At 42.6% G+C, this 26632-nt stretch overlaps 4 protein-coding genes and 1 long non-coding RNA gene across 8 annotated transcripts in view; 4 read left to right on the top strand and 1 right to left on the bottom strand.

Annotated features, from left to right (window-relative positions):
* Window positions 1-11851, top strand: part of LOC116617823 (myotubularin-related protein 13) — a 32454-nt gene extending 20603 nt beyond the window's left edge. Inside the window, exons 21-32 of one of the 2 annotated variants that reach the window (XM_048729338.1) lie at window positions 81-214; window positions 752-1296; window positions 1784-2043; window positions 2451-3109; window positions 3334-3579; window positions 4951-5274; window positions 5382-5462; window positions 6114-6243; window positions 6716-6849; window positions 8036-8237; window positions 8846-8883; window positions 9858-11851. In XM_048729338.1, the coding sequence (XP_048585295.1) occupies window positions 81-214; window positions 752-1296; window positions 1784-2043; window positions 2451-3109; window positions 3334-3579; window positions 4951-5274; window positions 5382-5462; window positions 6114-6243; window positions 6716-6849; window positions 8036-8237; window positions 8846-8883; window positions 9858-9950 (2846 nt within the window). In that variant the 3' untranslated portion in view covers window positions 9951-11851. Of the gene's footprint in view, window positions 1-80; window positions 215-751; window positions 1297-1783; window positions 2044-2450; window positions 3110-3333; window positions 3580-4950; window positions 5275-5381; window positions 5463-6113; window positions 6244-6715; window positions 6850-8035; window positions 8238-8845; window positions 8884-9377 lie in introns of both variants that reach the window. The other variant, XM_048729339.1, reaches the window with a different exon arrangement.
* On the bottom strand, window positions 11353-12416 carry LOC125568041. The gene is made up of 2 exons (XR_007312042.1): window positions 12327-12416; window positions 11353-12246 (listed from the first exon to the last, which is right to left on the bottom strand). It is a non-coding gene; the product is annotated as an uncharacterized LOC125568041 (long non-coding RNA).
* A 202-nt stretch (window positions 12417-12618) lies between these two features.
* Window positions 12619-15360, top strand: LOC5511522 (nucleolar protein 58). Its single transcript, XM_001631866.3, has 3 exons — window positions 12619-12758; window positions 13207-13302; window positions 13649-15360. The coding sequence occupies exons 2-3, from the start codon at window positions 13233-13235 to the stop codon at window positions 14959-14961; spliced, it is 1383 nt and encodes a 460-aa protein (XP_001631916.2). The 5' UTR covers window positions 12619-12758; window positions 13207-13232; the 3' UTR covers window positions 14962-15360.
* Window positions 15361-15898: 538 nt separating this feature from the next.
* Window positions 15899-17973, top strand: LOC125568040. The gene is made up of 2 exons (XM_048729343.1): window positions 15899-16114; window positions 16803-17973. Exons 1-2 carry the CDS (start codon window positions 16027-16029, stop codon window positions 17435-17437), a joined length of 723 nt encoding a protein of 240 aa, XP_048585300.1. The 5' UTR covers window positions 15899-16026; the 3' UTR covers window positions 17438-17973.
* A 116-nt stretch (window positions 17974-18089) lies between these two features.
* LOC5511521 (proteoglycan 4) lies at window positions 18090-26533 on the top strand. 3 transcript variants are annotated; one of them, XM_048729341.1, is made up of 6 exons: window positions 18090-18207; window positions 20107-20190; window positions 20412-20540; window positions 21035-21712; window positions 22048-24321; window positions 24787-26533. In XM_048729341.1, exons 2-6 carry the CDS (start codon window positions 20115-20117, stop codon window positions 25659-25661), a joined length of 4032 nt encoding a protein of 1343 aa, XP_048585298.1. In that variant the 5' UTR covers window positions 18090-18207; window positions 20107-20114; the 3' UTR covers window positions 25662-26533. The 3 variants fall into 3 exon arrangements, with proteins under 3 accessions (XP_048585298.1, XP_048585297.1, XP_032236747.2); XM_048729340.1 differs by lacking the exon at window positions 18090-18207 and adding an exon at window positions 18214-18376; XM_032380856.2 differs by lacking the exon at window positions 18090-18207 and adding an exon at window positions 18754-18978.
* Window positions 26534-26632: the final 99 nt, after the last annotated feature.

Genomic DNA, 26632 nt, shown 5'->3' with positions numbered 1-26632 from the left:
ATTAGCTCTTTAATTTACAAATCAGCTGTTCTGATATTTCTTTAAAACCTGCATGGTATAATCCCATGCGTTCTATTCAGCTTCTGAGATGATCGTGACGAGGAGCTTCCCAGTGGGCTCAGTGGTTCGCGAGAAGAAAATCAACGTTCACTACATGCAGCACCTTGAGCAATGGCTGCACGAGTGTGTCCAGCTCAGGTCCAGCACATTCCAGGTATGCCAGGACATTCCAGGGTATTCTAGAACATTCCAGGGTATTCTAGCCCTTTCTAGGTATGCCAGGACATTCCAGGGTATTCTAGTACATTCCAGGGTATTCTAGCACATACCATGTATACCAGGACATTCCAGGGTATTCTAGAACATTTCAGGGTGGGAGAGTCGAATACCAGTTTTTGTTGCATTCTAAAACATTCCAGGGTACTCTAGCGCATATTCCAGGGTATTCTAGCACATTCCAAAGTGTTCTAGAATATTCAAGGGTATTCTAGCATATTTAAGATAGAGGTCACCCTTTTAAGGGTGACTTTTTAAAAGAAGTCTTATTAAAGACTTCCAGTTTGTGGTGTATTGTACTTAATCTTCTGGTTCACGAACACGACTATTTGGGATTTTTTATTTACTAGCATATTCCAGGGTATTCTAGCATATTCCGTGGTGTTCTAGAATATTCAAGGGTATTCTAGCATATTCCTGGATTTCTAGCTTATCCAAAATATCTGACTATCCTTAACATTCGTGTTTCTTTTAGCTGATGAAGCTTGTATTCGATGAGGAGGTGGGTGCAGACGCAGTTCTGATGTTCACCAAGCGAATCAAGAAACTGCGTAGTCCTCTTACTGTGTTCAGCTCCTTCGCCTTTATCGGCAAGGGTCTTGGACGAACCCCAACTGTCGTTATTCAGAAACAAATGGAGCGCAAAGGGACGCTTAGAAAAACGCGCAAGCGCTTTGTAGACCTTACCCACTCAAAGCGCGGCGGGAGCTTTGGGTCTCATCTTAAAGGATCGATGAGAAAACGGAGATATCACGTCAAAGGTTCAAACGATGTACGGAAACGTTCGGGATCTCCAAGTGGCTCGATCACGACCGATGATGAGTCAGTGGTCGACCTTAATGATATTAATGACCTGCAGTTGTATGATGAGCCCAACGCGGTGCAGGGCGTGGATAGACTCAGTAGTATGCCATGCTGCCAGGATTACTCGCGGTTAGGGTTTGGGAACATTCTACGTGCCTCAGCAGGTGGGCCCTGGAGGATATCCATGGTCAACTACACCTACACGGTCTGTAGAAGGTAATACAAAAGTGAAAAAAAAAACACACTTTGGTTTGGTGCGTTGGAAGTGAGTCTCTGCCACCCGCCAATTTGTTATCCTAGTAGTGTACCAAGTGTGAGACAGCATCCATTTCTGTCGCCTGATGTGGGAAGTTGTTGCGATATTTTCAAATTAATTTTGTAAACAAACAAACAGGCTTCAAATTGAGGTAGTTATTTTGATATCTCTTCTTGTAATTTGCCTCACAATATTGGGTGAAAACAATAAAAAAGGCTTACCTGACAAGGGCTGTTTGAGAAGGCTTCTGCTCTCAAATTTAGCAAAAAAAGATAACCTAGCTCTCCTGATGATTAAAGTTTGTCAAGTCCCGTGACTTGCAAAAACTCGAACCTTGGCCCAGTACGCCCCATTTTAGACTTTCTAAATAGGCTGAAGACTTTCTCGATAAGAGCTGTTAATTGGCAGATTGTGTGAAATCGCATTTGCTTCATTCATTTCTCCTAGCTACCCAGCTGTAGTGGTTGTTCCGCAGAGCATCTCAGACGACACTGTCTTGAGAGTGGCTAAGAACCATCGCCAAAACCGCTTCCCTGTGGCCATCTGGAAACACCCCAAGAACAAGGCTACCCTAGTGCGGGCCGGGGGAATTGAGAGGAGCAGCGTGGCGTCCATGATCCGATCCGGGATGGGAGTGGGGGGTAGCATGTCTGGTAACTCTATCCCGTCATCTTCGGTGGAGCAGGAGAAGCTATTCGCAGCTGTCGGTGCGTAGATAATAAACAGAACGCATTGACATCATGTTGATACCAAAAAGGCTGACATTTGAGAACTGCCTGAACTGTTTTGACCAGAGTTGTAGCCTGAAAAAAAACAAAATTCCTCTTGGTACTCTTAGTAATCTGCCTGATATATTGTATAATGCATACCTTGTGTCTCATCCTTGGGTGCTAACTTGTTAAATATTCGGGATCGAAAGATACCGCTAATTGCTTCGATGGATAATGTAGAACAAACTCCAGTCTAGAGAAGGAGTATAGAGAAATTTTAACGATCAGAACGCAAACTACACACCCAAGGTTGTATTCAAGCTAATTGCAATCGTTGATAGCTAAAGCGATCACGATTTATTGTGTGTTTTGTATTAGAAGTCAATCTTGTTGTTTTCCTGCAGTCTCGGCCACTCCATTGTCCAAGAACAAGTCAGTCGCACGGCAAAACTCCCTTCACCATGGTGTTATCCTGAACACCGAGGGGTACTTTAACCAGGACAAGCGCGACGAGACGGACCGCGGCCAATTGGTGGAGGCCACCCTGAAGAAGAAGGGCTGGGAGCCAGCTGCACTCTATGTGCTGGGTGACAAGGCACACCTAAGGAATGTCAAGCAAGAAGCCTATCCCAAATGCGAGTTTGTGCCAGTGGAACTTCCAGACGTCCGTGCAGTGCGTGCATGCTTCAAGAAGTTTCTACGGGCTTGCTGCCCAGCCACTGACAGCCCCATAAGCTTTGTGCAGCAGGTCAACGAGTCTGAGTGGCTGCACCAGCTTTCTGCGGTGATGAACGTGTCTAATGTGCTGGTGGATCTTATTGACATTCAGGGCTCGTCTGTGATGGTTTGTTTTGAGGATGGCTGGGACGTCACCGCACAAGTCGTGTGTTTAGCTGAGATTTGCCTTGATTCTCATTATCGCTCCATCGAGGGATTTAAGACTCTGATTGAGAAGGAATGGTTAGGGTTTGGGCACCGTTTCACTCAGCGTTGTAACCAGGTTGAGTCTGCACAGAGTGGATTCACGCCGGTATTTCTGCAGTTCCTTGATGCTGTGCATCAGGTAAGAAAGGAATATCTTCGGTCATCTCACATCACGTAACGGATTTAGAGCTAGTTTCTTAATTTACAGTACAAAAAAAATAAGGCAAAATTCGGCGCGCGCACGCACCTTATCATGTGTTCTTATATGACTCTGTTCTTATGTAATCATATGTCCTTATGTGATGAAGTGTTCTTACTGTATGTGATGAAGTGTTCTTATGTGATCTATGGTGATATTTTCAGATCATGCGTCAGTACCCGCTCTCCTTCGAGTTCAATCATCATTTCCTGTGCACTCTGGCCTATCACCACGTGTCCATGCGTTTCCGCACATTCCTGATGGACTCTGAGCACGAGCGCTACCAGGCCGGATGGATGATCGAGGAGGAGGGTAAAAGGCGGGGAAAATCACTCTGGGATTACATCGATGCTCAGAATCAAAGGTCGCCGGCCTTTTACAACTTCATGTACTCCCCGGACAACCAGAAGGTTAGGCTGGGAATACGGAAAACATCCGCATCTCTTCAATCTCCTCGTTATCTATACTATATATAATAGGCTAAGGAATGGACTGTGCTCCACCTTTCACGGAAAAACGGCTGAGCTAGCAAACTCAGAAACCATTTCCAGACATTACCAGAGAAGAGGTGTGCAAAATGTTTTTTATTTCAATATTATATCGAATAGAAAAGTTCTAACTCACGCGTTTTTGTAAGCGAGAAGATCACACTCGTAAAGGCGCCATTTTCAAGATTTCACAGAAGCACTAAAATAATTTATTTCCCGAAATAGGACTAATGATCTTCAGACCTCCGTGTCTCTCCAGAAAACACACTAAAAGTATGCAGTAATAATTCTATCTCCAAAAATCTTATAGGAGAAATCTTATTCTAGACAATTTTGGAAGATGTGTAAACAAACCTTCGAGCGCGCGGAAAATCAAATCTGAAAAAGAATTCGAATATTTGCCGTAGTTTTATTGCATAGATAAATTAATTATAGCTAAAACACAACCGTCTTTATATCGTTATTTAGAAAGGCATTATTCCTACCTCAAAAAGAAAGTAGTTTCTTTAGCTCTATCGCGCATAAACAAAACAGTTCGCAAACAAGAAAACGGCAGAAAAGAGCTTTTATTTACAACTGCAAGACTTTTGACTTTTGAACAACTTCAATTCAATCCATTAAAGGACGGTGCATAAACGCTTATTTAATCAGATTGAGATGGTGCACAACACTTCTTGTTTTATCAGATCAATCTCGATATAAGAAGTAAGTACTCTTCGATTTTCTTATATAAGCAAAAGGTTTGTTTATTACAAATAGTTTGCGGTCATTTTTTTTGTTTTTAGCCCACATATCTTTTATGTCACATCGATTTTCATTAAAAAGTATGGAATCGAACACCAAATAACACACCATCGAGGCCAACGAAGCGAGGATAAACGATCCACTCTCTAATTCACAAAACCCAAAAAAGAACGTGCGAATTGGCATGGTTTGAATTTGGTTGTCCATCATACACAGGGTTCCCAAGACGGATGTACGAAAACGTGGAATACTGAAATACGGGCGGTATTTTATAGAAAGCGCCTTTTCACATTTTTATAAGATAAATTAAATATGAGATCAATATATTGGGGACTCAAAAGGGAGGCATTTGTTTAATTAATGTTTACGACGACGCATATTATTCCCTTAAAGCACCAGGAAGCCCAATACGTTAAAGGATTAAAATATACCATAAAAAGTTTTGTACAACAAAGAATTGCTTTTCGTGAATATAACCACTAGTAAATTCTTATTTCACTCACGTAACTGACGTCTCCATTCTTATTTCATAGTCTTTTCCTTACACAGGTGCTCAGGCCGTTTTGCCGAATCTCCAATCTCGTTGTATGGAAATACTACTTGACAGAGAACTTGTCGACGGGCCCTCCTTTCGACGCTGAGCTCATCAATGAAGTTGAGACCACAGTAGAAGACCAGCAGTCTCCTGAACACAAACATGACTATTTCCGACGGTGTATGACTGGTTGCTATGGTGACGTTACACAATTTGCACGTGACCAATGCACGTGGTTCCTTCAGGAGCTGAGTAGGCTAGACGAGGAGGCAGATCATAAGCCCGAGACGTGGAGAGAACTATGGAACAAGCTGGAGTACCCACCTCCGACCCGAATGGTGAGGAGCAAAGGAATATAGCGTGAACTATGAAAAGAGACGTTTTTACAAGGCGTTGGATCATTCAGAAAATGCTGAGAAAGAGAACTTGTTCTTTCTTGTTCCAGGTCACCACTCAAAACACTCGCTGGGCCAAGCAACAGGCTCTCATGCAGCACAAGCGAAGTACCATGGAAGTCATCCTTAGGGTAAGGAGTATGATAAAGTACCATGGAAGTCATCCTTAGGGTAAGGAGTATGATAAAGTATCATGGAAGTCATCCTTGGGTAAGGAGTATAATAAAGTACCATGGAATTCATCCTTAGGAGTATGATAAAGTACTATGGAAGTCATCCTAGGGTAAGGAGTATGATAAAGTACCATGGAAGTTATCCTTAGGGTAAGGAGTATGGTAAAGTACCATGGAAGTCATCCTTAGGGTAAGGAGTATGATAAAGTACCATGGAAGTCATCCTTAGGGTAAGGAGTATGATAAAGTGCCATGGAAGTCATCCTTAGGGTAAGGAGTATGATAAAGTACCATGGAGGTCATCCTTAGGGTAAGGAGTATGATAAAGTACCATGGAAGGATTCCTTAGGGTAAGGAGTATGATAAAGTACCATGGAGGTCATCCTTAGGGTAAGGAGTATGATAAAGTACCATGGAAGTCATCCTTAGGGTAAGGGGTATGATAAAAGTACTATGGAGGTCATCCTTAGAGTAAGGAGTATGATAAAGTTTGTTCTTTTGTTTTCTCAAATAATTGGGTATTTAAGTGTTCCTTGTCCGAAAATTAGGGAACTATTTCATATGAAATGAATATGAATATGTTTGGATGACTGTTTCGTTTTCATTCAGGGTAAACTACAAGAAGAAGACCGAGGTGCGCAGGGTTTCTCTCAGCCGCACAACTTCGTCAAGCACATGTTTTTGACTCCATCCAATTGTGATTACTGCCTGCAGCTGATCATCGGCTTCGTCAGTAAAGGTAATTCGTCAGTAAAGGTAATTCGTCAGTAAAGGTAATTTGTCAGTGAAGGTAATTTGTCAGTGAAGGTAATTCGTCATTGAAGTTAATTCGTCAGTGAAGGTAATTCGTCATTGAAGTTAATTCGTCAGTGAAGGTAATTCGTCAGTGAAGTTAATTCGTCAGTAAAGGTAATTCGTCATTGAAATTAATTCGTCAGTAAAGGTAATTCGTCAGTGAAGCTAATTCGTCAGTAAAGGTAATTCATCAGTAAGGCTCATTGAACTGACCGCTTATAAGAGGTGTAAATATTGTTGGATTTTTTTCTTTTGGATATTCGGAAGAGGCCGTGCGATAAACAAATAGTTGACTGTTATTACGATCGCTGAACGTTTGTGTTGTGTCATCAGGTCTCAAATGCATAGTAAGTACTTCATGTAGGGTTAGGGAGATACTTTTCTATGAAGCACTAACCTAAGTGTTGCGCCGTCAGGTCTCAAATGCACAGAGTGCGGTTACAACTGTCACGAGAAGTGCCAGTCCCAGGTCCCCTGGCAGTGCAAGAAGCGTGATTTGGCCGAGCAGCCTGGGACCTCGCTAGCCAAAAGCACGATCAGTTTGCCTGAGGTAACGAGCATTGACTTAGCGAAATGACCCGAGGATCAGTTGGGGTACTTTTGGGGATCATTTCGGGTCCTGGGATCGTTTCGGGTCCTGTACAGACCACTTTAAGTTATAGCCTGCGTTTCTTGGCATTGATCAAGTCTAACCAAATAGAAGCCATGCTCAGTTTAAGCAAGGCAATTGAACTTTGATTTACATAACCGTTATTCCTATGTAGTTTGCTTTTTAAGCCGAGCGGGAGGGTGGGGGGGGGGGGGGCGTTCGATACAAACTTGTAAGCTTAGGGGGGGCGTTCATTAGATAGGAGGCGTTCTTTAGAAAGGGGCGTCGCCGCCACTTTTCTCTCTCGCTCAATACTGAGTCGCAAAAAGCATTTATTTCCATCGGCTAATTCAAACGAGATACTGTTTCAAATATTTGCCATTTTTTACGTTGCGAGGGGATTAGGGCGAGTTGATAAGCGAATAGCGTGCTAGGGCGATTTTGGGGACGCAATTCACAAACTTGATGTCATACTGAATAAAAGCTAAAAAAAAAATCCACAAACACCTTCCTATATCCACACTAAGCAATTTAGAGACAAAGACGAGAATAACAAGTGTGTCGCAGCCGCGCGTCTACTGTTCATTCCCTTGTATTTACTTCTTCTATGTCTACGGGTCATTCCCTTGTATTACCTTCTATGTCTACGGGTCATTCCCTTGTATTCCCTTTTATGTCTACGGGTCATTCCCTTGTATTCCCTTCTATGTCTACGGGTCATTCCCTTGTATTCCCTTCTATGTCTACGGGTCATTCCCTTGTATTACCTTCTATGTCTACGGGTCATTCCCTTGTATTTCCTTCTATGTCTACGGGTAATTCCCTTGTATTTCCTTCTATGTCTACGGGTCATTCCCTTGTATTACCTTCTATGTCTACGGGTCATTCCCTTGTATTTCATTCTATGTCTACGGGTCATTCCCTTGTATTTCCTTCTATGTCTACGGGTCATTCCCTTGTATTTCATTCTATGTCTACGGGTCATTCCCTTGTATTTCCTTCTATGTCTACGGGCCATTCCCTTGTATTTCATTCTATGTCTACGGGTCATTCCCTTGTATTTCCTTCTATGTCTACGGGTCATTTCCCTGTATTTCCTTCTATGTCTACGGGCCATTCCCTTGTATTGACCGGTGTTCTCTTGCAGAGCGAAGCGCCGAACAAACAGTTACATTGCGGGTACCTTCACAAGAGAGGCCACTTGTTCAAGCAATGGAAGTCCCGCTGGTTTGTACTGGATACGCAGCGTAATCAGCTTCGCTATTATGAGACCCGCGACGACCCCCACTGTGCTGGCTTTATTGACCTTGGCGAGATGATCGCCGTAGTCCCTGGCAACCCGCTCCCAGGTAAACAACATCATAAATAACGTGTAGGTTATTCTAGAGGGCTCGTGTGTAACCGTGTACACAAGGTGAGGTGAGGAAATGTTACGTGACCTTGGATGGCGGATCTCCAAGTCCTTTTTATTTATTCATTTTTGGGGGGTGGGGGAGGGCGGAGCCGTGTTCGGTTTTTCAAACATGATTCGTATTGTGACATGTGTCTGTCACGTATTTGTTACAATACACTTACGGAAAAGCGGGTTGTTTTTAATTTTGTCCACATTTTAAAATACAACTGTTCATTTGCAAAGCGTTTTGCTTCCTGATAATATAGTACTGACCAATCGGGTGTCATTTTTTGAACACGTGATTGGGTCTTTAGACCCGGCAATACATCCAACAAGTCTAAAGCCGGGGTTTGGGTGTGGAACGGAGGGAGGGGAGGGGGATAGAAATAACACCCGAGAAAACACTCGTGTTTTGATTGGTACCAAAGCTGCTCAATGTTTTACCATTTTGCAGATTACTTTATAGTTTGCGTCTAATTTTTTAATGCTAAAAATTTCCAAAAACTCAGCTGAACTTGACAATATTCTGTTTTACGAACTGAGTTGCTGATGTTGCTTTTCTAGGTGCACCTAAAGGAGCCGAGAAAGGAGCATTCTTTGATGTGAGTATCTTTATGGTTTTCCTTCAAAACTCGTTAATCTTGCCTGTTTTTCCGTAACTCAATTTTGAAAGAGGGCAGATTGATAAACTGATGATGGTTGACTATTTCAGCCGCGTACGACCAAACGCGTGTTTACTAATGATGGTTGACTATTTCAGCTGCATACGACCAAACGCGTGTTAACCAATGATGGTTGACTATTTCAGCCGCGTACGACCAAACGCGTGTTAACTAATGATGGTTGACTATTTCAGCCGCGTACGACCAAACGCGTGTTAACTAATGATGGTTAACTATTTCATCTGCGTACGACCAAACGCGTGTTAACTAATGATGGTTAACTATTTCATCTGCGTACGACCAAACGCGTGTTAACTAATGATGGTTAACTATTTCAGCTGCATACGACCAAACGCGTGTTAACTAATGATGGTTGACTATTTCAGCCGCGTACGACCAAACGCGTGTTAACTAATGATGGTTAACTATTTCAGCTGCGTACGACCAAACGCGTGTTAACTAATGATGGTTGACTATTTCAGCCGCGTACGACCAAACGCGTGTTAACTAATGATGGTTGACTATTTCAGCCGCGTACGACCAAACGCGTCTTAACTAATGATGGTTGACTATTTCAGCTGCATACGACCAAACGCGTGTTAACTAATGATGGTTGACTATTTCAGCCGCGTACGACCAAACGCGTGTTAACTAATGATGGTTGACTATTTCAGCCGCGTACGACCAAACGCGTCTTAACTAATGATGGTTAACTGTTTCAGCTGCGTACGACCAAACGCGTGTTAACTAATGATGGTTAACTGTTTCAGCTGCGTACGACCAAACGCGTGTTAACTAATGATGGTTAACTGTTTCAGCCGCGTACGACCAAACGCGTCTTAACTAATGATGGTTGACTATTTCAGCTGCGTACGACCAAACGCGTGTTGACTAATGATGGTTAACTGTTTCAGCTGCGTACGACCAAACGCGTGTACAACTTACTTGCCGAGGACCAAGAAGCGACTCAAGAATGGATCGAGAAATTACAGAGTATGAATATCTGAGATCAATGCAGGTACTATGGGCCAATACTGCGGCAACCTTGGGCCAATGTTAATCCAGTCCTGTGGTACTCGGACAGAGGGAAACAGCGCTGGACAATATTGGTCCAATGTGGGCCATAAGTCTTGACCGCTCTTGATTGGACCCTGGATCAAGGGTTACAATATTGGACCAGCCATTGCCTGATATGGGCATCAGACCTGAGAACAATACGAGTCCGATATGGGCCAGTACTGGGTTTTTAATGAGAGCAGCAATATTGAACCAATATGGGTCAAACAGACCATTGAGACATAAAGACCTGGAAAGGGGTAACAATGCTGGGTTAGTACTTCATGTAATACCCATACCCTAACCCTACATGCAGATCGTGGGGTATTACATGAAGTGCTGACCCAATGCTGAACCTTTGCTGAAGCCCTGGCAACGCTAGTATCATTGGGGCCCTCATCGTTCGCCAAGGAATTGAAACCAATGCAACTCTGTGCGTCGCTATCCAGACGTTCACCTCTATGTGGTGATCGATAATGCATCGCCAAGCCCTCGTGGGTCGCTATCCAGACGTTCACCTCTATGTGGTGATCGATAATGCATCGTCAAGCCCTCGTGGGTCGCTAACCAGACGTTCATCTCTATGTGGTGATCGATAATGCATCGTGAAGCCCTCGTGGGTTGCTATCCAGACGTCCACGTGGTGATCGATAATGCATTGTCAAGCCCTTGTGGGTCGCTATTCATCAGGCTGGGTCCTTACTGGATCCTTCTTACCAATTGCTTGCGAATAAGGATGGTTTTCGGTACTGCTGAAGACTTTTCCGATTCGAGGAACGTTATCTTTGATCCTCGGAGTATCGGGGATTTTTAATTCAAGAATGCAGATATGCATTTACAGCTGTAAATACGCTTAGGTCTTCCATGCCTATCAGATGGACGGGAGACGTTTTATTCGGGACACGGATACAACAGAACTCGATAATAATCTTATGAAGGTCGCTACCGGAAGTACCGATCGCTGCTGTCGCGATACGCAACGCTTTCAGGTGTATCAAATCAATAACTGTAGCGGAAAATTTTTAAGTAATATATTTACGGGCTACTCAGTTGATGGCAAAGGCTCTTGAAGGTGGTAATCAGCCTTCTCTAGATTCTTCCGCATGCGTTGTGATAGCGACTGCTCTGCCGGGAGAGCGCATTCCTTTTTATTACCACGTGACCAGTCATGTGATTTTTACGTAACTAAGGACGATTCTCGCTACGTACAAGCTAGGGCCCTTCATACGCAAATTGTGTTAGCCATTACCATTAAACTTTTTTGTATTACGAGTCCATTTGATAATGATAAGGCTGAATATACAAGCAAAAGAAAATATTGAATAATTATAAGTGGTAATGCCACTATTAATATTAACAGATGATTTTTCTATTTATTTAATTCGTTGAGCCACACACTGATTCGTGATAAACATTTTGATATTACTTGCCTTTTTGTCTCAGGTATTTCTCGCTTCTCTGTTTATATACAGTAACGCATCATTTGCCGATATTAAGTGGTAACTTAACATCTATAAGTGGCAATTTCCCGGACCCTAGTGGTACTGGCTTACAAAATATACAGCCCTAGGGCTAGAGGAGGGGAGGTAAGGGGGGGGGGGGGGGGGGGGGGTAACTATTGATATTTCGTAAAAAAAAAGTTGGACTAGAGCCCACACAGTTTTCTTGTTAGGGTTCGCTTGACGTAGCTTGATGTTCACTTAGCCCTTTCTTATGTTTGCGTTCTCTCAACAGAGCCATAGGGGGGAACAGTTTTAGTAGTGTTTTTAAATATAGGTCTTTATGTCGCTCTAGTAATATTTTTGCTAAAACAAGTTACGTTTGAAATTCAATAAAGACCATTTTACCCAGACAACGTTGCCGCCGTAGTCGTTTCTATCATTCCTATCCGAACAGCGGTTCTCTCTTGCAATTCAACGTGCATAACCCTTCCCCAGTGATCTGCTATGGGTCAATCTTGCTCCAAACTGAGTTTATCCGAGTCTTTATCCCGATTTGAATACTAAAGCCGGCTGAGTTTATCCTGTGTTTTTTCGGATAAAGCACATAATATGCTGTATACTCTTCGAAGTTGAAGATCCACATGTTATTTAAACTCTATCAATGCTACCGCATCGTTCCCATTGATATGCTTAATCCCGTACCAAATTATTGTTTAGGCATGCGCAGGTTTTCCTTGAACCTACATACGTTTACCATTCGGAACGCATTCGTGCCATGAATTGTTTGTAAACAACTTGAGACTTCCTGGTACAAACAAGTAAAAGATACCGTCACAGCAAATAGTGCAGCAAAAAGCCTCATGTCTTTTGAACTTGGAAGATTACCTTGTAACTACGCCCAGTGGAATAACTGCCCCCATATTTCCTCTAGAGTTGCATCAGTCGTACTTATCTGTCACTTTACCTACAACTGTCGAAGCTCAAAATAATCTTGAGAATACCTGAACAGAAAAGAAAGCATTTTATACGACAAAGTAACGCATGTAAATCTCGTTGGTTTAACTGCGCCCATGTGTACTCTCGCGTTGCATCAGTCGTATTTTTCCTTAGCCTTTTACCTACAACAGGTGGCTCCATTGATGCTTTCCGACCCAGAACACACACAACCCGCTGAGACAGCGCGCAACGGTTCGACTTTTGTTACGTTGATTCAAAACGTTACACCAAAATTAACCTCTGACTGTCACAAAACACTTCCAAGTGTCTCCTCGGCCCTCGAGAATTAAGGCTACGGAAACTGCAATGCTTTGAGACGCGGTAAGTCTTGAACCAGTGTAATATTTACCCATTTGTTATTGTTTTCGGGGCGTTGGCTATTGTATTTCTTTATTCTTTAAAAGGTTTGGCGTTTTTGTTATAATAAATACTGTAATAGGGGGCTATTCATGAATAATCGCTGAAGCGGAAAGAGCGAAAAATTTCGCGATTGTGAAAAATTGCGAGAACACTCAATGGAGTATATTAGAGCGGATCCCCTTATATATTGTCTTCCTATTTTAAACATAAAATAACGCTTTGAAATAAAATCTATCAACCGATTTTAACGAGTACGATAGAACGTTTGGGATAATTCCCAGTTCGTAGCCTAGCCGCTCTGTACGAACGGCGGGGGGGACTGTGTTCTATGTAACCCTCGATCTTTACATTGTGCTTGAATTACTCGAATTCTCGTATATTCTGACAGTTCTGATTTTGTTTTGTTTAGATTGAAGCTTGAGCGCGAGACAGAACATGGTCTGTGTAACTACGCTACTGCCTTTTTGCGTTGTGGTCGTCTTAATGGCGCAGACTATCGCGAATGGTAAGTTACGGCTTTCTATATTCAGACAATCATGATAATAATTCATATTTATTCACTTTACCTCACGCAGTCTTTCGACTGATTCAAACATTTCAGAGACGCCTTCAGGCTTGAGGCCTTCAAACCATATATGTTTTTATTTATTTTATTATTTCTTGTAAATTTACGGCGATGTTATGAAGCACGCCATGTTTCCATAGGTCAGCGGCACAATAAAGAACACTAGACATATGCGTAAAGCTGTGAGGAGATGATGCACTGTTTGCACATTCGACAACACGAGTAGAGTGAATCTCACCCTTTTAACCGCGCCTTTTCTAATGGTTTTTCTGTATCATGCTTGCAGGTGATACCGAATTCAGCGTAGAACTTGATCGCCTCATCCGCGATGCCAAAGAGGAAAGCAACAGTTTAGCCGCCGAGATCAATAGCTGGACTGTGGAGCAGACTGACCGGTTATTATCACGTGATATCACAGAAGCCGCGACAGGCCGTAGGCCGAGACGTTCAGTGGAGGACACACTAGAATCGGTGAAGAGAAGCGCTAAGAAAACGAGTAGGAAGGCTAACAAAGGGAAGACCTTGGAGAGTAAGGACGGTGATAAAACAGTCAGTGACGCTATGCTGGATTTAATGAAGGGTCCCATGCGGACGGAGCACGCGCAGGAGGTCACAGCCGAGAACAAGAAGCCCACAAAAGACGAGAAGACGCGCAAGGTACTCAAAAGCAAACTTGATAAGGTTGAGAAGAAGAAGTCGAAGCTAGGCAAGAGCAAGGAAGCAAAAAATTCGAAGAAATCTGTTGTGGGGAAGAAAAAACATGAGAAGAAGGCGGAATCGAAAAAAGCTGACAAAAAAGTCAGCAAAAAGGTTGTACTTATGAAAGGAGTGCAAACTGTTACTATTGATCATAAGACTATGAAGATAATAAAAAAGATCCCGAAATCTTTGCTTCATAAGCTGCTTAAGAAGAGCAAACTTGACAAATACCTTAAGCTTGCGTCGTTCCTCTCAATCGAAGGCAACGTAAAGAAAATGAAGAAAGGTAGCAAGCAGGCTAAGGACTCCGCGAAGAGAAAGACGACAGTTGTCACTAGTGCTGGTGTAATAAAGAAACCAATTAAGTTGGCCAAAGTCATGAAGATGATAAGAGCACACAAACTCACTCCTGCAAAACCCGTCAACAAAAAGAAAAATGACAAGAAAGAACAGACACAGCAGAAAGAAAAAAAGAATAAAATTAATAATGACGTGAAGTCTAAGAGCAAAAGTAAAATTGTTAAGATATTGAAATCGTCTAAAAAGCTGAAAAAGGATGGCAGAAAAGCTAAAAATCTGAAAGACAGTAAAGTTAACATCGAAAAGGCGAAAAACAGCACAGAAGACAAGGGCTCAATAGCGGAGATTGCTCACTTGAAGGAGCAAGTGAAGAGAGCCAACTCCCTGAAGTTCAAAGTCGCCAAAGCGCTGCTTGCTCACTGCGAGACGCAGAACAAGCTAAAGAAAGTGTTTGAAAAGGTGAACGCATCGCTGATGAACGCAGCCAAGCTGGCGAAGGTGATTGGTAACAAGTACGGCATAAAACAGAAAGATGTTGAGAAGATTACCACACTGCATACACAGAGTGCTGTGGAGGAATTCCTTCAGAAGATTTTCTGAGAACTGGAATAGCCCGTCTGACATTCTCGAGCCCAGTCTTCTCTTTTACAGGTCAGAGAAAGTCGGGAGAGGCTTGGCCATAGAGGAGGGCGTGAAAACTCACCGGACGGATTTGCCATCTTGAAGAAAAGACGGTTATTTTATAGAAAAAACGGGGGTAATAATATGAAGCAATAATATACGATTGACAATGGTTTGGGGATCTTTAATCAAAGAAAATTCGATTTTACCTTAATAGTATGTCGACGTACTTTAGAAGCAGAGTATTGACAAGACTTTTTAAATTCCTATTTATTAAGTTTTTTAATATGATTTTTTTGTGGTGTTTGGGTCAAAACGAAGAAAAATAACGTGTAAATATAAACATTTCTCTGGTATAAATAAAGGTCGTGATGCAGATTGCGATTCTTAAATCATTCTTCTTCTTGGCAAACCAAGAGCTCACTCTTTTTTTTTTATATATAGATAGATCTTTAGAGTGAGCAAATGTATTTGTTTTTTCGTACGACCACCAAAATATTGAATGTTAGCTTGATAAAGTTGAGAATGAGTAAGAGAGTTACACAAGATTCCTTCTCTTCAATTTTCTGAGCTTTACATGTTACTACGTTATGCTATCCCGTTCATTTCTATCCATAAAAAAAAACATTTGCTGCTTTAGACAGAAAACGTGCATCTCGATATATCTATCTGGCTCTCATTCGGGGTGATTCGGAAATGATTTCATTCCGAATATTGGAAATCCTTTGGCGCTCGCGGAGGCCGAAGTGAGCTGGGGCGAGGGTGCACCCCACAGGATTCCCGGCTAGCAGGCTAAATTTGTTCATCCGTAAGATACAGTTTTGAGAGTTTACCTCTTCACCGCGCATGCGCACAAAGCCGTCTGGTAGTACCCAGTCGTGTGCAGGTGGCTTGTGCATAACTAATTAGCGCTACCCCAAACAAACACACAAATCCGGCGCTAATTTGATGGACATACAAACAACTCTAGTCATTGGTATTCTAGGAGAGTGTAACATGGGCTGAACCTCGTGGGCGGGCTATTGCTTCCTTGCCTCGGTGACTATGGTGTGGGTGCGGTGTAGGTTGAAGGAGAGAGTCCGGCTTGTAGTGCTTGCCTTGTTTGTTTCTCTACAGTTTGCCGATGTTAAAGGTAAGGCGTCCTTTCTTAGTATCCCGTCGTTATTGTCGATCGTCTTAGTAATCTTTCTAATCATATATTCTATAAATATCCTACTTAGACCACACGTTCGAGCAGTCTAACTTCGTCTGTCAGATCATCATCATTTCATGTTGTCTTTAATTTCGATGATACTTTTGTCATCAGCATAATCATTTGTTTTTGTTTAATCATATTTAAAAAGTCAACTTTGAGCACACTGCACACTGCATGGGAATCTGCTAGTATTTGTAGACTCGAGTATGTCATTCACAAATGAGGAAATTTTTCTAAGACGTCTTTAGAATTCCCGAGTCAGATTACGACGCCGACCACCAAGATAAAATTTCAAAAAGTTGACCAATTGTTGACGAATTTCATGAACAAGCTTTCTTCGTGTTTTATTACTCCCTAAAGCTTTTCTGTGTCAGACATGTGACTAGTGAAGTCTATGCAAATCGGGCATTACGTTCTCGTATCCATATTGGCGGACTTCCTGAAGTTGTCAAGGCGACACGAAAGCGCGGGTCCCATTATAAGACTAAGGATCAATTATTTCCCTCTTCCACTGACCCATACTGTCTTACTTCTCTTTGTTATGTATCCTTGGTTACCAGGGCCTCCACTCTTCCACTGACCCATACGGTCTTACTTCTCATTGTTATGTATCCTTGGTTACCAGGGGCTCCGCTCCGGCAGCCGCGTGACCTTCTTCAGATGCTGAAGGATGCTGGGAATGCCGTAAAGCGTGCGGGCGAGAAAGTGTTGCGAGCTATCTTGCCCAAAGTCATGAACTCCGGCCTGATTCCGGGAACTAAGACCGAGTCCCAGAAAACCACTCAACCTAACGGTCCAAAAATACCGCTGAACACAATCAGCGAACACTCTGTGAACCCCGTTATTCCTTCCAAGAAAAATGAGATTCCTGGAAAGTCTCAAAGCATCACGGACAAAACGATGTTAGAGAAATCATTCATAAGCGCCTTGTCCAAGAACTCTAATCTCGATTCCAAAAAAAACACTCAAGCGCAATCGGATGATCCAAATAACTTAGTTGCAGGACTTCTCAGTTCTGTTCTTGGAGGAAAATCGACTAGAACCAGCACGGTAACAAACGGTGTGAACTCTTCTAGTAAGAGCGCTAAGACAAATGACAGTGTGAACCCCTCTAGTAAGAGCGCTACTGGGACTGAGAACATGGTCGGCGGATTAATCAACTCGGTGCTAAACAAAAAACCAGCCAATATTGAAACAACCCTGGAAAACGAAGCTGTGAAGGAAATAGAGAAGGGAGTCCAACATTTCTTTTACACGTGATTAAAGTATCTCGCGTCTCCAAATCTAATACATAAAATTAATACTTTTTCACAAAGATCCTGGGTTCCAGCCTGGGTGTGTTAAAATTATAACTCAATCGTGATATCAGCAATGTCCTACCACCAATGTCCGGCCACGTTAAGAAAAAAAAAAGTGGTCCAGATAAAAGCAAATGGTCCAAACGATAACAGTATATGTATAGTGCTATGACTGCAGAAATATACTTTTAGTTCTTTACGATTCAAGTCTTCAAGTGTATAGCAGCGCAAGAAATCGGGCATTTCCTAGAACGATCAACGGGACCTGTCGTCGTTGTAGTCGTGTCGCTTATGGTTCGAGAAGATGTTAGGCGGTAGACCAAGGCAAAATATACCTGCTGCTCATTCACAAAAACATTTTTGTTTGTTTGGCTTTCAAAACCAAGAGCAAAATGTTTATTTTCATTGCATCATTGGGATCATGTCTAGCTCATGGCAGGTTGGTTTCATTATAATTAAATTAGCAAAATTCAAAATAAAAATATTTTTGAGATACTATTTCTTACTCTTGAAATTTGAGTGGTTTTTGTTCACGTGTTAATAAGAATTGTTTCTCAAATCGCCTCCATCTTTAGTCAGTCGCTAAAATAACAACAGGTGTTTCCTTGGTCGTTTTAAAACGCTTTCAAACTCGCCCAACGGGTCAATGACTCACAGATGAGAAGGGAACTCTCCGTCGACCCACCGAGCGCTGTGATTGGTTGATTCCGGAAGATGACCTTATCGACTTAGGTGAGAATCAGAAAGACGTCGCGAAAAGGTTTCACGAAAATGGCGTAAAGACAAGAGAAAATTATAAATTATCGTAACGAAACTGAAGCTTGGAAGCGCTTCAAGATTTGGGATTCTCCATTCATCATTGTTTTGGATATGTTTAGGATTTGAGGGAATCCTTTGACAGGTACGTTGTGATATCAAGATCAATGACCCGCGCTCCGACAAACTTGCGACTTTGCCCCCATGTAACCTTGATCACTGAGTCCAGTCAATCTCACTGGAGATGGATACTGATAAATTAAGCTTGTTACTTGCTGGATTGGGCTCCTTACTTTTGTGATGCCTTCTATAGGGATATGACATCGTCCGTAATGACCCAGTGATCATCAATATATGACAATCGTATCCAAAAAAATACCGCCCATTATTTAAAAAAAAAAAAAACAGAAAGTAACCGTAATAAATTTCATTTTTTTATATTGCATACTTATTATTTGAAAAAATATAAACTACAATATATATAATACTGAATATTTTCTTGCGCCAAAATTAAAGATCTTCCCACTGGTGTTAGTGCCACAAAGCGTGCAAATTACATTTTTTACAACCTACGTTATGCTCACGACTAAGAAAGAACTCTAAAGAGGACTAATGGCTGACTTCGTGTCGTCCGCGATGTGTATTACGACATAATTCCATCTGTGGGAATGATTTATAATTCGAGTACGTTCGTTAGTGCTCCCTTGTTATGGATTCTGCGCGTTGAAATACTTCCCTTCTCGTAAGGTGAGTAGATTGAGGTTGTGGGTCGTACATACAATCGTCGAGCGTAACGCCACAAGGAAAGAAGCGGACAAATACCCATAATCCAAAATTCGAACTTTACTGGATATATTATCCTTATCGGGTGTATTTATTAATCCTAGTTGCCATACAGTTCTATTAGGATTTGTATCAAGAGAGAAATAAGATAGTTCACGATGTTTTAAATCATCTGTTTTGGTATCGTGCTTCGATGCGTTTGTTTTAAGTAAAAGGGCAAACCCCTGTAGTTTTAAATTGTTTCGATTTATAAACATTGTCTCGTTTGAAAAGACAAAATGAAACTATTGATGTTATTTTTTGGGAAAGGATTAGTGACATCATCCTGTAATAACTTCGTTTGAAAGTCTCTGTCGGCCGGGGTTTGTAAGTTGGACTCGTCTCTCTCTCTCTCTCTCTCAAGCTTTCACTTGAACTAAGAGTGCATCCTAATACTGCGTATTCGTTAAACCAAGCACGACAAACATATGTAATTTAGCAGTTACTACTGACAACAGAACAGAACTGACTGTGACTTGTACGAAAGGTGTTGACGAGTTATAACACGTACAAAAACGAGAATTTGTAAGTAAGTTATATCTTAATTGGGATTATAGTTCTTCGAAACTGCCTATAGTTTCCAGGAAACGATATTAGCCGGATGCGGGGACATTTCATTGACAGCCTCAAAATGCCTACAAGTTCCTGTCTTTATGATATTTTGACAAGTCTCAATAAAAAAAAACTCCTAATGGTGCGACACTCATGTAAAGAACGATGACACTATTACAATTCATCGTAGTTTCTGTACATTATCGTTAGGCCCTGAAAACAACTACACTTTGACGAAAGTAGTAAAGTATGGCTGGTTTTATGATAGAAGAACGGTGGGTATCATTATGTGTTCCGAGGATGAGGTTCTTTATTTTTCCTTGTATCGCTCTGTCAGGTATTGCATGTCTTCGGTGCCTTTTCACAGCCTTCATTTTTGTCCTGTCAAGTGTTGCTTTGCTTTTGTCGTTGTTTTGTCGTAGTCCTAGGTGTGTTTGTAAAAGCATTCAAGAATGCCCTTCATGTCCTATCGTGCATCTCATGCATCCCCTGTTGTCGCAGGTGTACAAATGGTGCGCGTGGGTCCCACATGGACGAAACTCTTCTTCGTCCTTTTGAGTCTGCTCGTCACCACACACCAACAAGGTATGTCGTCACGCAATCTCCCACAATGTCACATAATACTTTTCGACAACAAAACTTCGCTGTCGATAGCTAGTGTATTGGGCTCTTCTCCACGTGGAATGACCTTAAGTTCGGGCAGACGTTTTTAGTCGTTACTTTATAAAAGCAATCAATAACCAGGGTCCTGATTAGTCGAGTGTCATGAGAACTTGGTTTCACGGTATTTGTATTTTTTACGACAGAATTGTTTGAGGACTCGGTTGACCTTGAGAATGCCGTGCCAGATTTCGAGACGAGTTTTGTGTCGCCCGTTGAGGAGTACGATATCCCGGATGATGGTGCCATCCGTCAAGAGCAGTCCCTTGAGAAAGGTACGGTGAATTCTCTGGATACTAGCCTGTGTAGCTGAAAGTTTTGTTTGGTCATGGAGCAGGTTTTTTGTCCTAAAATTCGTTACATTTATCCGTTAGTTGTTCGATGACCCGATTTTCTGTCTTTCTTCTTCCTCGACCCCTACCCGCTTCCAAGGGGCGTCTGGGATTATAACGTATTGGCCCTGTAATTCAAAACTAGTTAGCAAAGCGAACTAAAGGGCCTGCCACACCTACATGTTTTTATTGCAGCTTGTCTCGCTAAAAAAAGAAGGTTGTTTGACAAAAAATAATGACAAAAAATAATGACAAAAACTATTTCTCATTATGGAGAAATGTATAAATCGACCATGGGCAGCCTTTCCGTGCCCTTTGCACCCTATTCGAACACCTTCTTGATTTTCTGTAACTAGCGTTTGTTTTTATAAAAAAAAAAAAGTAACTGATTATTTTGCTGTTTTTTTGAAAAAGCTGTTTCTACTTATTATCATCAGCCCCTTTCAACAATGACCAGGAGGAAGAGGGCAGTGCTGGCGAGATAACATTGGATCAGCCCGTACCACAATTCAAAAATAACGACGACGATGGAGCTGCTCAGCAAAGTGCAAAAGCCGATGAACAACCATCTACAGACGCCACGGAGAGTGCGGAAAATTCACAGGATGAGGAAGTGGCTACAAACGCAAGTGGAATGCCATCATTAAAAGGCGAGGGCGGGGCTCTTACCAAGGTGGCAGACGGCCCGACTGGGGAGGTTGGGAATGAATCACAGACAAAGGGGAGCTCTTTAAAAGACGATTTGTTATATCCCTTAAAGGACGAATCTGCCGACAGAAGACATTCTATTGCGGGAAAACGCAATGTTGAATCGTTTTCTAAAAAAGGCAAAGTGCTTAGAAAAGCAACTAAACCAGGAATTATACTTGAAGTGAAAAGTAAGGGCACATTATCTGTCAGCAACACTGCGAAGGTCACAGGGACCAATTACAAACCAAAGGCTAGACAAGTTGAGAAAGATGTGGCTAAACAGTCTGTGAAGAAAGCGGGATCTGTCAAAATAAGCAAAGCGGCAAATGTTGGATCGACAAATAACACTATTGGTCAGATGCTGAACATGACGACGACAGCAGGTCAGAAACAAGCAGATCGCAAAAAAAGACAACTCAATCAGGGTAAGGGCAAAATATAAGGCAAAGCTGTGCAAAAACGCGATTATTTTTACGTGTATAGAACAAGTAGATAAAAAGAGTTTTGTGTGATTCCTAAATAAGACATGGAGCCCCAGAGCGAAGAAGCGCGAGGCGAAAGAACTTTTTCGACGTCGTCAGGTATTTTCAACAGCAAAATGCATTAAATGAGTCTTTTCGGCTCAAAGTAAATAGAACCCGCAAGATCGTACTCGGATCTCCAACCCCAACTAAGTCGAGCTAGTTTTAGCTCCCCTTCAAAGTTCGAGACCTTTCAGCCAAATAAATTATGTCTTGATTTGTTGATCTTATTTCCACAGATGACAAAGTTGCGCAAGCTAAAGCCAAACTTCAGCATGCTGAGAAAGCCTCGGATGTTCTTACGAGCATGGAGAAGGAGATGGGACTTGACCCCAGTACTGCTGAGGAAAAGACAAAGAACCTCACTTCAGTACTTAAAGACGAGATGAGCAAGTTCAAGGATCTTATCAACAAACAAGACGACAGCGTCAAAAAAGAGAAGTTTGAAAAACTCGAGAAACTTGCTGAAGAGGATGTCAAAGGGACCAATGATGTAATGAAGTTGATAGTAGAGCTAGAAGTGGCCAAGTACTTCGCGAAACAACGAGCTAGACAAAAACTCGAGCTGGCTGTTAGAGACCGTATAAATAATCCTCCTTCTCGGCCATACGCGAGTCAATTTGCGGACGCACCGCCTGTGTCACCGTACGGCCCAATGATGGGGTATATGCCGCAATATCAACATCAGTATAACATGCCATATTCACCTCAAATGCCTCTTGTCACTCAGCCGCCTCAGCCTTACCTTGATCTTCCACCGGCAAACCCCCAAAACATGGAGTTCAACGACGCTATGCCTCCACAAACAGAACAACCTCCTCCCCCTCCTCCTCCATCACAACCACCACCGCAACAATTTATTCCATCGCCACAGTTCCCCGAACAAGCCCTGCAGTTTACAAATCAACCTGCGGCACCGGTGATGAATGCGCCTTTTGCTGACATGAGTCACCCCTCGGCGCCCTACTTCAATTCTTTCCAGGCCAGACCCATGCCTCAGTACAACATGTATAGATACGGAGGACAAATTACTCCTAATCCTAACCCTATGATGCAGCAACAGCCCCTGCAGTATGGACCGGCGCCGAACAAGTACAGACCGGCACCACAGCCATATAGACCGGCACCCGAACCATACAGACCAGCGCCTTTTAGACCAGCGCAAGTCAAAAAGGTTCACGCAAAGACAGCTTCAGTACACGCGAAGGTGAAGACACGACCTGCCAAATACTACAGCAAGCCCGTAAAATCTCATGATAAACCCGCCAAGAGTTCCAGGAAGCCTGCAAAGGCCTACAAGACGAAGGCTGCTAAGCGTTTGAATTATCATCCAATTAAACCTCCGGTGATGCCAGAACCAGAGCCGTATATTCCCAACGTAATGCAAGCGCAACCTACCTATTATGCGGCCTACATGCAAAACGGATTCAAAGCATCGCCAGGCTTTGGTTGGTACGACGAGTATAGCAGACCACAGCCAGCCCAACAGTACTCTTCCCAAGGGCTACCACCACAGGCACCCCAGCAATACTCTTGGCAAGGACCGCCACCACAGGCAGCCAAGCAGTATTATTCGCAAGAACCACCACCACAGGCAGCCCAGCAATACTCTTCGCAAGGACCGCCACCACAAGCAGCCGAACAGTACTCTTCGCAAGAACCACCACCACAGGCAGCCCAGCAATACTTTTCGCAAGGACTACCACCACAGGAAGCCCAGCAGTATAATTCTAAAGAACTACTACCACAGGCAGCTCAGTATTATTCGCAGTCGTCTCCAGCAGCACAGCTATCACAACCTGCAGAGAGCAAGGTGCCTGATATCTACCACGGAGACTTTGTCGAAAATAAGCGACCGCCCCCCCTTGACCTGAAGAAGATGATGCACACCTTGTTCCAGCTCCACTCGAATCCCGCTCTGTTTCAGCAACGACTGAACGCTGCATATAAACCAGTTGCGTCAAAACCTGTTGAAGTTGAAACCAAACCTGCTGAACCGGAACACGCTGCTTATAAACCGGATGAGCCGGAACAAGCTTTTTTCACACCTGAGTCTGCTTCGCAGATGAACGCACAGTTCAACGATCAGCCAAATCTGGCTCCTTACGAGCCGTTTGCGCGACCGCAACAACCACCCGCCCCTATGCCGCCCCAACAGCAATTGCCATATCAACCGCCTGCTCCTACCATGCAACAGCCTCAACTCCAAGCCTTTGCACCATTCAGCCCACAACCGTCTCAACCCTACATTAACCCTGATGCTTTCCACAACACCTCACCGTTTACGCCAGAGGACACGAGCAAGGGTGATGACGAACAGTACCATGACCAGCCTGCTGCTGTGCCGCCTCCATTCTCCAGTCAGTTTGCAGCGCCATGGCCTCCCATGCAGCCATACGGTAGCTATGACATGTGGGGTCGGTTTGCTATGTCTGGACCTCAACAGCAACAGCAGCAAGCGTTGGCGTGGCAACAAGACCAGTATGGGCCGCAACGGGTCAACTATCAGATGTGTAAGTTAACTGGAACTGAAACCTAGCCTTTAGTTAATCGTCATATTATCGGATATGAACTTGAGGCTTTATGGCGTAATCTAGGCATTACTCACGGTATCCGCCATTATCGGATATGATGATATGTCTGGCGTAATGTATGTCTTTGGGGTATTATTCACGGTCAAGAAAACAGCTCTTAATATTAATCAAGTATTTAACCAAAATAATTCTAAAGATTGGGATTCATATCTTATGAGTAAAAAACAATTGTTCCTATTGAATTCTCCTGTCGGCCAAGTTTAAACCTCAGCCAAAGCTTTCTGTGCTCCAATCGTCACTTTTCTATTTTGAACAAGTTGTGGTAAACAAGTTGTGGTAAACTTGTTTTTCACACAAAGCACATGTGTCCCAACCCATCGCTGTTTTTTGCGTGTGAAATTCAATATCATTATCACCTTTCATGTCCTTTCTATTTTCATGCAGTGGACCCACTTTTGATCCAAGCGCTGACAAAGGTTAAGAACACTCAAAAGGCCGCAGAAGTCGTGAAGAAAATCGAAGATAAGATCGGACTATCGCCACCATCCGTCAATCATATCATTGATGACGTTGAGACGGAGACAAAGAAAGAAAGAGACCAAACTGACCAAGCGATCAGGGATGAGGAGGCTGTACTTGAGAAGCAGGCCAAAGCCTTGAATGATGGTAGCAACAGCACTAAAACATCAAGCCAGGATCTAGAGAAGAAGAAGATGAAATTAGAGGAGGATAGAAAAAGAAATGAGATAGCCAAGCAGAAGTTAGCGTCCATTAGAAAGATAGAAAAGATATTGACCTTCATAGAAACAGCCAGGTGGTCAGCAATCAAACGTGCCAAAGAGCATGTCAAAAGTCTTCAGAAAGGAGGTTTGGAAATCAAGAAACGCGATCTTCACGAATCAGAGAATGAAATAGAGAAGAGGCGTCGTAGAAATAATATCAATATTTGGCTTAAGGGCTCTCGGAATAGCATTAACACGAGTAGATTTTTTGAAGGCGCAAGGAAGCGTAACAAAAATAGCACCCATGCCAGTACATGGCCAAATAGCTTCAAAGACGACTCAAATTCAGAAGGTAGTGCCTCTCGAAGTTCTCCTACCCCGACTGGTAGCTCAGTCATCAAACGAAATCACATTGCTAAGAAGTCGAAGATCGGGGTTCTTTTACTGAAGAAGCTGTTGCAAAGAGTGGATAACTTATATGATATGCAGTCAAAGATCCTTACTCAGCTAATCAAAAATAATGGGAACAAACGACGGAAGAGAAGCGCACTACGGCACCATCACCGTCACAGGCATCGTCACCATCAGCGGAAATAATTACAACGGAGAGACATTTGAGCATACCACCGTCATGGCCATCGGTAATAGAAATACGACAGTTAAAGTGTAGCTCAGCACTCGTTACTCATCGTCATCGTCACCATCAGCGGAAAGGTGTACAGATAGACACATTTATCGTCATCATCATTGCCATCACAATCATTACTGCCATTTATATGTCACAGACACGCTATCAGTCTGTATCACTGTCATATCATTATGGTTATTATCAACGTTATGTTGATACAGTTCTTCCGCCATTAGTTTCGTCGGGGTAACTATAACGCCAAACAAAGCGTTGGTAGCGCGTTGATGACGAAAAAGAAATTAAAGCCACACCAACGTCATATTCGCGTTTAAGTGGTCATACAAATATCATTTTTGGGTTTGGAATGTTGAGTTATAACAACGAAGAAGAGCTTCTCTGTCAATTCGGCGACCACATCGAAATGGTGGAAATTTTTTTAGTTTCTTGGTAATATCATGTACTCTCACAATGTATGAAAGAAATGTTTGAAAGCACCTCCATTATCATTATTACCAATATTAGTCATAGACAATGAAGGGCAGATATGAATAGGATAGACAGTGTATAAATACATCCTTGTTAGAATAATGAACAAAACAGTAACCAAGTTAACACCTAGCTTGGTCGATTTAGAATATTAATTGTTTATTCTAGAAAATAATCCTAGATGACAGTCTCTGGTAAATAAAGCCTTTACGAATTGTATGCGTCGTCAGAGGAGATATAATGCTTTTCTTGTAGTAATGTACACTTTGGGAAAAAAGAATAAAATTTTATAGTCAATGTTACGAACATAAAGCCATGTAAATATCCATGTAAATAAAGAATCATGCATTAAGTATCCAAGTTTTTGCTATTATTGAGCATTTGCTGGCTTTAGTTGCCAGTATACCTCACCCCTAGCAGATTTTTAAACTTTGCGTCATTGCAACATCCCTCT

The sequence above is a fragment of the Nematostella vectensis genome, chromosome 6 (genome assembly GCF_932526225.1).
Source record: "Nematostella vectensis chromosome 6, jaNemVect1.1, whole genome shotgun sequence".
In the NCBI taxonomy this organism is placed as follows: Eukaryota; Metazoa; Cnidaria; class Anthozoa; order Actiniaria; family Edwardsiidae; genus Nematostella; species Nematostella vectensis.
The sequence above is the reverse complement of the archived record's forward strand: the minus strand, read 5'-3'. Positions and strand labels throughout refer to the sequence as shown.

What these genes read in the sequence shown, in the direction of transcription:
- LOC5511522 (XM_001631866.3), top strand. Translation starts at nt 13,233, where the DNA reads ATGGTCTGTGTAACTACGCTACTGCCTTTTTGCGTTGTGGTCGTCTTA. An exon ending in GGCGCAGACTATCGCGAATG is followed by an intron (nt 13,303 to 13,648) that starts GTAAGTTACGGC and finishes TCATGCTTGCAG; the next exon opens with GTGATACCGAATTCAGCGTA.
- LOC125568040 (XM_048729343.1), top strand. Translation starts at nt 16,027, where the DNA reads ATGGTGTGGGTGCGGTGTAGGTTGAAGGAGAGAGTCCGGCTTGTAGTG. An exon ending in ACAGTTTGCCGATGTTAAAG is followed by an intron (nt 16,115 to 16,802) that starts GTAAGGCGTCCT and finishes CTTGGTTACCAG; the next exon opens with GGGCTCCGCTCCGGCAGCCG.
- LOC5511521 (XM_048729341.1), top strand. Translation starts at nt 20,115, where the DNA reads ATGGTGCGCGTGGGTCCCACATGGACGAAACTCTTCTTCGTCCTTTTG. An exon ending in CGTCACCACACACCAACAAG is followed by an intron (nt 20,191 to 20,411) that starts GTATGTCGTCAC and finishes TTTTTACGACAG; the next exon opens with AATTGTTTGAGGACTCGGTT. An exon ending in AGAGCAGTCCCTTGAGAAAG is followed by an intron (nt 20,541 to 21,034) that starts GTACGGTGAATT and finishes TATTATCATCAG; the next exon opens with CCCCTTTCAACAATGACCAG.